We start from the raw sequence: 11,257 nt of genomic DNA on the forward strand, positions 1-11,257 counted from the left end.
GAGAAGAGCACCAAGAAATCCAATGGGGAATTCAGAAGAAACGTCTTTACCCAAAGAGTGGTGAGAATGTGGACCTCGTTCCCACAGGGAGTGGTTGAGGCGAATAGTATCGATGCATTTAAGGGGAGGCTGGACAAACATATGAGGGAGAAGGGAACAGAGGGTTATGCTGATAGAGTTAGATGAGGAAAGACGGGAGGAGGCTCGAGTGGAGCATGGACAGGTTGGGCCAAATGGCCTGTGCCATATATCCTATGGAATCCTATGAATTAAGGACAGTGGATTTTAGATGGACGATGAGGTTTGATTTCTTATGGTCTGGCGATTTGAACGATCCCTGGTTGCAGAAGCAGGTCCTTCCTCCCCCAGTGGGGACCTTGTCCCGGCCGATCCCTCACGTTCTAATCTCCGGGGTCTCTGCCCGTGGGGAGCAGGAGGTCGTCGTCAGTGAGTGGGTGAGGCGGGTCCCTCGGGAGCGCTGGAAGCCTCCGCAGGATTGCGTTGAGGGTAGAGTTGAGGGCCTGCGCGGTGCGGGTCATGTGAGCCAAGGCCTCGGCCTGCTCCTCCAGCAGTTGCCGATTGGCTCGTAGCAGGGCCGCCTGCTCTTCCCATTGGCTGCAGGGGGGGGGCACCGCTGATGCATTCTGGGAGGGGCCTCGTTCTGACTCCGTCCGCGGGACCTTGGAGAAGGTCACGTGATCTTCGATTTCTGCAGGAGGATAATGAATCTCAATCAGTAAGTCAAGGCCATGTGAAACTCGACTGTGATTTAATGGTTTTAGATAAATACCACGCAGGGAGGAATCAATCACAGCTAAACCGATAGACTTACATAGAATGGAATTAGAATAGACTGGTTGGGCTGAAAGGCCTAGTTTTTGTTCCGTATATCCTATGTACTGCACAGGCCGAACTGGTCCATGCCAGTGTTATGTTCCACACGAGGCTCCTCCCACCCCTCTTCATCTCACCCCCATCAACGTAATCCTTTATTCCCTTCTCCTGCATCTGCTTATCCAGCCTCCCCTTAAATGCATCTCTGCTATTTGCCTCAACCACTCCCTGTGGTAGCGAGTTCCACATTCTCGCCGCTCTCTGGGTCAAGAGGTTTCTCCTGAATTCCCATTGGATTTATTGGAAAAGAAAGAAAGACTTGCATTTCTATAGCGCCTTTCATGACCACCACACGCCCCCAAAGTGCTTTTACAGCCAATGAAGTATTTTTGGAGTGTAGTCACTGCTGTGATGTGGGATGCCAATTTGCGCACAGCAAGCTCCCACACACAGCAATGTGATCATGACCAAGCTAATCTGTTTTTGTGATGCTGGTGGAGGAATAAATATTGGCCCGAGGACACCGGGGAGAACTCTTCTTCGCAATAGAGGCCGTGGGATCTTTTACGTCCACCTGAGAGGGCAGACGGGGCCTCGGTTTAACGTCTCACCTGAAAGTGCGGAGCTCCCTCAGCACTGCACTGGGAGTGTCAGTCTAGATTTTTGTGCTCACGTCTTAGGAGTGGGACTTGAACCCACAACCTTACTTACTTAGCTACTATCAGTGGCCATCTTAGAGTGATGGCCACTAGTTCTGGTCTCCCCCCACAAGTGGAAACTTCTTGTCTACATCTACCCTATCGAACCCTTTTGTAATCTTAAAGCCCGCTATTAATTCCATTGAGTGGGAAACGCTAAGTTGTGACCGAGTGTCAGGCCTCTCGAGTAGAACATCCCCATGGTCGGAAAGGGTAGGAGAGAAGATGATGTTACAACAACAACAACAACTTGTATTTATATAGCGCCTTTAACGTAGTGGAACGTCCCAAGGCACTTCACAGCAGTGTTACAAGACAAAAAATAAATAAATTTGGCACCAAGCCACATAAGAAGATATTTTGGCAGATGACCATTTGGTCAAAGAGGTAGGTTTTAAGAAGCGTCTTAAAGGAGGAAAGAGAGGTGGAGAGGCGGAGAGGTTTAGGCAGGGAGTTCCAGAGCTTAGGGCCGAGGCAGCTGAAGGTTTGAGCGATTATAATCAGGGATGCTCAACAGGGCAGAATTTGAGGAGCGCAGACATCTCAGGCTGGGTTGTGAGCCTGGAGGAGATTACATAGATAAGGAGGGGCGAGGGCCATGGAGGAATTTGTAAACAAGGATGAGAATTTTGAAATCGAGGCGTTGCTTAACTGGGAGCCAATGAAGGTCAGCGAGCACAGGGGGTGATGGGTGGGCGGGACTTGGTGCGAGTTAGGACACGGGCAGCTGAGTTTTGAATCAGCTCTAGTTTACGTAGGGTAGAATGTGGGAGGTCGGCCAGGAGTGTGTTGGAGTAGTCAAGTCTAGAGGTAACAAAGGCACGGATGAGGGCTTCAGCAGTGGTGGAACAGTAGTGATTAGAGGACACCAAACTTGGGTTTGATAGCGTGTAGATCATTGAGGGAAGGGAAGACTTAGGGAGGGGAGGAGTCCACCATTTCGAAGCCTGGGAAAAGAAGGAGTTGGAGTGGGAGATGATGCAAGGAGTGTGAATTACGATACAATGGGAGTGTACATAAGAACATAAGAAATAGGAGCAGAGAATTCCAAAGATTCACGACTCTCTGAGAGAAGAAATTCCTCCTCATCTCCGTTTTAAATGCGCGACCACTTATTCTAAATCTAGAATCCCCCACGAGGGGAAACATCCTCTCGGCATCTACCCTGTCAAGCCCCCTCAGAATCATTGCATCATAGAAATTTACAGCACGGAAGGAGGCCATTTCGGCCCATCGTGTCCGTGCCGGCCGACAAAGAGCCACCCAGCCTAATCCCACTTTCCAGCTCTAGATCCGTAGCCCTGTAGGTTACGGCACTTTAAATGCACAGCCAAGCACTTTTTAAATATGGTGAGGGTTTCTGCCTCTGCCACTCTTTCAGGCACTGAGTTCCAGACCCCCACTACCCTCTGGGTGAAGAAATTTCCCCTCAGATCCCCTCTAAACGCTCCCCCCCCGCCAATTATTTTAAATCTATGCCTCCTGGTTATTGAATCTTATACGTTTCAATAAGATCACCTCTCATTCTTCTAAACTCCAATGAATACAGGCCCAACCTGCTCTCCCTTTCCTCATAAGACAACCCCTTCATCTCAGGAATCAACTGAGTGAACCTTCTCTGAACTGCCTCCAATGCAAGTATATCCTACCTTACATGAGACCAGAACTGTATGTAGTGTAGGGAGATGGAAGAGTGAGATGGTATGCCAACAGGCAGTGGAGTGATTGGGTAGAGCCTTTTCTGGGTGACGAGTGCCCTATCTCGCCTGAGCCCTCGCAGGAAAACCAACATTCCATGGTCCCTTGCAGCCAATGAGCGGAGCCCGAGTGGTGTAATTCTAACAATGGCCACCAGGAGGCGCACAATGGAAGCCAGGTCTGACGTTTGCCTATTTCTGCACCCCCCTAAGTGTTCTCTCTCCTGGACTTTCCCCAGAGACCTGGGCAAGTTCAGCCCTGGTGGATTTGTACCCTGGCCCTGAGCAAGCTCCCAACTCCAAACTGCTGTAGAACAAATAAATAAGGAAAAACTTCACATTTATATAGTGTCTTTAAAGTAGTAAAACGTCCCACAGCGCTTCACAGGAGCGTTTATCAAACAAGATCCCGAGATGTCTGCGCTCCTCTAATTCTGCCCCCGTGAGCATCCCTGATTATAATCGCTCCACCATTGGTGGCCGTGCCTTCTGTTGCCTGGGCCCCAAGCTCTGGAACTCCCTGCCTAAACCTCTCCACCTCTCTACCTCTCTTTCCTCCTTCAAGACGCTCCTAAAAACCGACCTCTTTCCTGCCCTAATTTCTCCTTATGCAGCTCGGTGTCAATTAAAAAAAAATCTCGTAATACTCCCTGTAAAGCACCTTGGGAAGTTTCACAATGTTAAAGGCGCTATATAAATACAAGTTATTGTTGTAGTCCCCTAGACATCCTCCTGTCTTACTTCGTCCCGCCCTATCAGCATAGCGTTCTGGGATTCCATATCCGCAACGCCTGGTCTCAGCTCTCCGAGAACTGGAAAGAGATGGGCAAAGCCTGGCGCCCCTCGGTGGTGGGAGGAGTTGGGGGGGGATGGTGAATGGACGGGCCGGATCCCGTTACCTGTGCACGCGGTGAGCTCCTGGTTGCCACGGTAGCCTGGCTGGCACCTGCACTCGCCGATGAGCACCACCCAGTCTCCCTCGCTGGTGCAGTGAAGCTTGAGGGGCACGGCAGCCTCCTCGGCATGGGCCACGCAGGTGCCGGACGCCACAACCAGGGAGGCCAGGGTCGGACCGGTGGGCATCTCGGGGTAGCGGGCCAGCCCGAGGATGATGGCTGGGCACTTCTTGTGGTAGGCCCGCACCGAGAGCAGGTTGACGCAGGCGCCCCGGTCGCGGAAGGCCAGGCGGAAGCCGGCGGCGTCCAGCGGCCCGATCCTCAGTGTGGCCCGGTTGACTGTGCCCCTGTTGCCCAGGGAGAAGATGTGCTGGGCCCCGATCTCCTGGGCCTCGCCATAGGCCGCCTTCAGCTGGGCGGGCGTGCGGGCAGACTCCTCGTCGGAGTCCGACTGGCGGTGGTGGAGCGCAAAGGTCTCCCGGCAGTGCCCGCCGGTGGCCCCGGTCCCAACCAGCGAGTTGCAGTCCCTCACAGTGAACCGCAGCTCCACGTAAACCAGCCGTGCCCCCCGCCGCCGGATGTAGCCGCTGCGCAGCCAGTTGTCCTGGTTGGGGGTGTCCACGTTGCACACGCGGTATGTCCGCATCGTGTTGAAGTGTTTGTCCACCGCCACCACCTCTTCCCACTGTCAAGAAAAAAACACAAGACTTGGATTAAAGACTTGCATTTATGTAGCGCCTTTCATGACCACCGGACGTCCCAAAAGTGACTCACAGCCAATGAAGTACTTTCGGAAGTGTGGTCCCTGCGGTAATGTGGGAAACGCCAATTTGCGCACAGCAAGCTCTCACAGACAGAAATATGATAATGACTCAGATAATCTGTTTTTTTGTTGTTTTAATTGAGGGACAAATTTTTGTCCCAGGACACCGGGGAGAACTGCCCCTGCTCTTCTTCGAAATAGCACCGTGGGAGCTTTTATATTCACCTGAGAGAGCAGGCGGGGCCTCGGTTTAATGTCTCATCCGAAAGGCGGCACTTCCGACAGTGCGGCGCTCCCTCAGCACTGCACTGGGAGTGTCAGCCTAGATTTTTGTGAGGTTTGTGGCAAGGTTTCTTTTATGTCCACTTGAGAGGGCAGACGGGGCCTCGGTTTAAAGTCTCTATCCGAAAGACAGCACCTCCGACAGTGCGGCGCTCCCCTCAGCACTGCACTGGGAGTATCAGCCTAGATATATGTGCTCAAGTCCCCGGAGTGGGATTTGAACCCACAACCTTCCGACTCTGACGTGAGAGACTGCTACCCACTGAGACACGGCTGAAGAAAGAACAAACATGTTCACCACCACCAGACCGGAATTTCACCCCTTCTGTCTCTCTTCCAAACAAATATCGTGATACCGTAAGCCCCGGGCAGAATGGAGATGGTCTGGTAATTCCCCTCCAGTCCCCCCCCCTGTCAACCACGTCTGGAGACGGCACCGCTGTGAGCGACTGGGATTCATTTCATGTGCAGATTTCCAATTGTGTAACTATTTTGCTGGAGGAAATAAGACTGCTTCTACCGGGAGACTTTGCTGTAGTTTCAGTCATGAGTTCTGTTTGCTGTAGTCCGCAGGGATTGCATAAGAGCATGAGAAATAAGAGCAGGAGTCAGCCATTTGGCCTCTCGAACCTGCTCCGCCATTCAATAGGATCATGGCTGATCTGATCTTGGTCTCATCTCCACTTCCCTGCCCGCTCCCCATAACCTTCGACTCCCTTATCATTCAAAAATCTGTCTATGACCCAGCTTCCACAGCTCTCTGGGGCAGAGAATTCCACAGATTCATGGCCCTCTGAGAGAAGAAATTCCTCCTCATCTCAGTTCTAAATGGTTGACCCCTTATTCTGAAACTCTATCAATAGACACTGTTTGTTGTCTGCTGAATAAATAGACTCTGTTGTTTACTGAATAAATAGACTCTGTTTGTTGTTTGCTGACTAATTAGATAGTTTGCTATAAGTTATGCCCCCTCCTCTAACTCATTAGCAGTCACAGTGGTATCAATACTCACTCCAAATAAAAACGCCCCTCCCCCACCCTCTCCTGAAGACCTGGCTCGAGCTCGGGCTCAGACAGCCGATCACGACCTTTATCCAGATGGCCAATTAATGGGTGAGCCTTTGAAAATGAGTATCAGCTGGCTATTTACCATGCAAGGCATCATGGAATCACACAGCACAGAAGGCGGCCATTCGCCCCATCGTGCCTGTGCCGGCTCTTTGAAAGAGCGATCCAATTGGTCCCAAGCCCCTTCTCTTTTCCCCGTAGCCCCGTAAATTGTTTCTTTTCAAGTAATTCTCTTTTGAAAGTTACTGAATCTGTTTCCCTCACACCTAGCAATGCATTCCAGATCACAACAACTCGCTGCGTAAAAAAACATATCTCCCCATCTGGCCCTTTTGCCAATCACCGTAAATCTGTGCCCTCTGATTACTGACCTTCCTATCAGTGGAAACACTTTCTCCCTATCTACTTGATTTTGAACGTCTCTATTAAATCACTCCTTAAGCTTCTCTGCTTTAAGGAGAACAATCCCAATTTCTCCAGTCTCTCCACATTATTCCCGATCCCGATCCTTTGCTCACCTCCTAGGAGATCACATGGCTCCGGTTGGGGTGGAGTGTAGAATGTTTCGGTGCAAGGGGTGTCGCAGTTGTGTGGGGTGGACTGGTTGGGCTGGGTGCTCTTTACCTTTCCGCCATTGTTCATTGTTCATAGGTTTATATGTAACCTTCAGGGCTGCTGACTGAGTACCGTGCAGCTCTTTATCGGCCGGCGCGGACACGATGGGCCGAAATGGCCTCCGTCTGCGCTGTAAATTTCTATGTTTCTATGTTTCTATCTCATGGGCATCGGCAGTGGGGGAATGGGGCTTTATGACTGGACGGTGATCAGGAGCAGGTACACCCATCGATTGTCCTCTCTGTGACCCCAGGATGCTGAATACCCTTACCTTCGCCTTGATTGAGTTCAGCTAACACAATCGGCACCCCATCCACCTTAAACATTCACTCTCCCCACCACCGGCGCACCGTGGCTGCAGTGTGTACCATCGACAAGATGCACTGCAGCAACTCGCCAAGGCTTCTTCAGCAGCACCACCCAAATTTGCGACCTCTACCGCCAAGAAGGACAAGGGCAGCAGGCGCATGGAAACACCACCACCTCCACGTTCCCCTCCAAGTCACACACACCATCCCGACTTGGAAATATATCGGCCGTTCCTTCATTATCACTGGGTCAAAATCCCGGAACTCCCTCCCTAGCAGCACTGTGGGAGCACCTTCACCACACGGGACTGCAGCGGTTCAAGAAGTCGGCTCAGAACCACCTTCTCAAGGGGCAGGTCGGGGATGGGCAATAAATGCTGGCCTTGCCAGCGACGCCCACATCCCAGGAATGAATTTTTAAAATCCTACGGACCAGGGAAAGGAACTTGGTTCTTCTGCTCAGTGAGGAACGCGTCGAGCCTTTTGGGGGAAGGCCCGTTAAATGTTGTTCTTTCTCTGAACCCAGTCCTGATTGTTACCCCAATGTGATTATGAGCCATTCAGCCTCCCCAGGTGTGAATCGGAGCCTTACCCCGCTCTCAGGCGACACCAGCCAGTTCAGCTCCTCTGTTTCCAGTCGAGTGTCCATCAACACCTCTGTTAGAGAGAGAAAAAGACTTGGATTTATATAGCGTCTTTCACGACCACCGGGCATCTCAAAGCGCTTTACAGTCAATTAAGTACTTTTGAAGTGTACTGACTGTTGTAATGTAGGAAACACAGCAGCCAATTTGCGCACAGCAAGCTCCCACAAACAGCAATGTGATAGTGACCCAGATAATCTGTTTTTGTGATGCTGATTGAGAGATAAATATTGGCCCGAGGACACTGGGGAGAACTGCCCCTGCTCTTCTTCAAAATAGTGACCATGGGATCTGTTATATCCACCTGAGAAGGTCATGTGGGGCCTCGGATTAAGCCCTCATCTGAAAGACGGCACCTCCAACAGTGCGGCGCTCCGTCAGTACTGCACTGGGAGAGCCAGCCTAGATTTTTGTGCTCAAGTCCCTGGCGTGGGACTCGAACCCACGACCTGCTGACTCAGAGGCAAGGGTGCTGCCCACTGAGCCGTGGCTGACAAGACCAAGAATAGAGTCGAAGAATCGATGCCCGTCTGTCCCTGTCACCGGGGCTCCTTTGGAGTGCCCTGGGATTCTGGTCTGTGAGCGTACGAGTCAGCGATGGGGTGTGGGGGGTGTGGGGGGTGTGGGGGGGGGCGGGGGAGCATTAACTTAAAGAGACACTATGGCCTTAAATATCCACTCCCGCCCAGAAATCAGAAGGGAGTGAAGTGTTATGGGAGTGGGCAGGGAAGTGGAGCTGAGCCCATGATCAGATCAGCCATGATTTTATTGAATGGCGGAGCAGGCTCGAGGGGCCAAATGGCCGACTCCTGCTCCTATTTCTTATATTCTTACACAGTTAAGAGTAAGTCCAAGGAAATTCAGGGCCAAAATTCCTCCTCAGAAATTATTTAGCGCCTGTTTGTGTACCTGTTTTTACTAGTGGTTGTTCGATGGCTCTCGGTAAGTCAGAAGATACGATATTATACCGTATAATGAAGTGCGCTATGCTGAGGTGGAAACACACAGGCTTTAAGATGGCTGATAACTTCAGGAACCAGTCAGATGACTTGTTCACTCTTTATTGTTGCAAACAGCAATGGCTGCAAAGCCACAGTAATCCACTGGGTAGAACTACATATATTACAGTGGCCTGTCCTTTTAAGGGGAGTTGCTGTAAATAGGAATATTCTGGGGTCACTTAGAGGGTAATTGCTTTTCTATAGATTGGCAGCTGCTTATAAATCCTCGGCTCCTGAGGTCAGAACAACCTACAAAAATTGACTGGCTTGCTTTCTTTCAATGCTTTTTGCCTTCAGGATGGTTTTGTGCCTGTCGCCATGAACCATCCCATAATGCTGCCCACCACAAAGACCGCCTACTTCCAGCTCTGTAACATCGCCCGACTCCGCCCCTGGCTCAGCTTATCTGCTGCATTACAACAACAACAACTTGCAATTATATAGCATCTTTAATGTCGTAAAACATCCCAGGGTGCCTCACGGGAGCGATTATCAAACAAAATTTGACACCGATCCACATAAAGAGATATTAGGGACAGGTGAGCAAAAGCTTGGTCAAAGAGGTAGGTTCTAAGGGATGACTTAAAGGAGGAGAGAGAGGTAGTGAGGCGGAGAGGTTTAGGGAGAGAGTTCCAGAGCTCAGGGCCAAGGCAGCTAAAGGCACGGCCACCAATGGTGGAGCGATTGAAATCGGAGATGCGCAAGAGGCCAGAATTGGAGGAGCGCAGAGATCTCGAGGGGGGTTGTGGGGCTGGAGGACATTACAGAGATAGGGAGGGGGTGAGGCCATGGAGGGATTTGAAAACGAGAATGAGAATTTTAACCAGGAGCCAATGTAGGTCAGTGAGCACATATCTTTGTACCCTCTCGACTTGATTATTCCAAATCATCTCCCAGCTTGCCTGCCATCTGGAGTTTAGAAGGATGAGAGGTGATCTTATTGAAACATTTAAGATTATGAGGAGACTTGACAAGGTAGATGCAGAGAGGATGTTTCCCCTTGTGGGGGAATCTAGAACTAGGGGGCATTGTTTCAGAATAAGGGGTCGTCCATTTAAGACGGCAATGAGGAGGAATTTCTTCTCATTGGAGGCCGTGAATCTATGGAATTCTCTTCCCCAGAGGCTGGGTCATTGAATGCATTTATGGTGGAGATAGACAGATTTTTGAACGATAAGGAAGTCAAGGGTTATGGGAAGCGGGCCGGGAAGTTTAGTTGAGGCCAAGGTCAGATCAGCCATGATCTTATTGAATGGCAGAGCAGACTTGAGGGGCCAAATGGCCCATTCCTGCTCCTACTTCTTATGTTCTGATGTTCTTATAACTCACCAAGGCTTCTTTGACAGCATCTTGCAGACCCCGCGACCTCTACCACCTAGAAGGACAAGGGCAGCAGGCGCATGGGAACACCATCACCTCCACGTTCCCCTCCGAGGCACACATCATCCTGCCTTGGAAATATATCGCCGTTCCTTTGTCGTCGCTGGGTCAAAATCCTGGAACTCCCTCCCTAACAGCACCTTCACCACACGGACTGCAGCGGTTCAAAAAGGCGGCTCACCACCACCTTCTCAAGGGGCAATTTGGGGATGGGTAATAAATACCGGCCTTGCCAGCGTCGCCCACATCCCAGGAATGAAGGGGATGAGGTGGAAATGTATGGAGGTCGGATTGACGATTACACTGGGACTTGGATACGATGCTCCCCATGGCGGAGTGGCCCGTGACATTCACTGTCTAGGCTCTGACCCGACGGCCCCGGGGACTCTCGCAACAAGTGCCCGCGGAGTTCGACCTCAGCCCGAGTGAGCCGCCAGTCACAAACAACACAGTCACCCGCGTCAGGTCTTTGCAAAGCAGGTTTGGACACTTACTCTCCACGGCCAGCACTGTGCGAACAAGGCACAGGAGCAGCCAGAGCCCCATGGCCCGCAGGCTGTGTGCAGCGATCCCGCAGGAGTTGTACAGCCTCCTCTGCCCTTCCAGTTCAATCGCAGCTTCCCCTCACCGCTGCGAGTGGCTGTCTCAGAGCCGTGACACTCCGAGACCTTCTCCCTGGTCGTATGACCGTCAGACCATTGCCCCTGCCACACAGGGAGTTGTTTGTTGCCGACATTCAGTGCACACCCCGCCCTCTCTTCCCCTCCCCACTCTTCGTCCCCTCCCCCGTCCTCCCTCCCCTCCCCCATGCCACCCAAGGTCCAATTTGTAAAGAGGCCTCATTCCTGTTCGGCTCAAAGTACTTTCACTTTCTATTTAATTTTCAAAAAAAGCACTTGCATCTGTACAGTGCCGCTCACCACATTCACCAAAGTGCTTTGCCGCCAATGAAGCACGCTCGCCGTTGCAATGGAGGAGATGTGGTGGGCGATTTGCGCACAGCAAGCTCCCACAAACAGTAATATGAGGATGACCAGATAATCTGCTTTTAGTGATGTTGATTGAGGGATA

The 11,257-nt window shown here is 51.3% G+C and overlaps 1 protein-coding gene across 1 annotated transcript; it reads right to left on the reverse strand.

Annotated features, from left to right (window-relative positions):
* Window positions 1–401: 401 nt before the first annotated feature.
* LOC139275558 (ephrin type-B receptor 1-like) lies at window positions 402–10,773 on the reverse strand. The gene is made up of 4 exons (XM_070892727.1): window positions 10,681–10,773; window positions 7,754–7,818; window positions 4,129–4,810; window positions 402–709 (listed from the first exon to the last, which is right to left on the reverse strand). Exons 1-4 carry the CDS (start codon window positions 10,730–10,732, stop codon window positions 402–404), a joined length of 1,107 nt encoding a protein of 368 aa, XP_070748828.1. The 5' UTR covers window positions 10,733–10,773.
* Window positions 10,774–11,257: the final 484 nt, after the last annotated feature.

This window comes from Pristiophorus japonicus, chromosome 11 (genome assembly GCF_044704955.1).
Source record: "Pristiophorus japonicus isolate sPriJap1 chromosome 11, sPriJap1.hap1, whole genome shotgun sequence".
In the NCBI taxonomy this organism is placed as follows: Eukaryota; Metazoa; Chordata; class Chondrichthyes; family Pristiophoridae; genus Pristiophorus; species Pristiophorus japonicus.

Bases quoted from the DNA above. Each gene is read 5' to 3' on its own strand.
- LOC139275558 (XM_070892727.1), bottom strand. From the start codon at position 10,732: ATGGGGCTCTGGCTGCTCCTGTGCCTTGTTCGCACAGTGCTGGCCGTG. The intron at 7,819-10,680 runs GTAAGTGTCCAA...TCTCTCTAACAG, and splicing joins CACAGTGCTGGCCGTGGAGA to AGGTGTTGATGGACACTCGA. The intron at 710-4,128 runs GTAACGGGATCC...ATCCTCCTGCAG, and splicing joins GGAGCTCACCGCGTGCACAG to AAATCGAAGATCACGTGACC.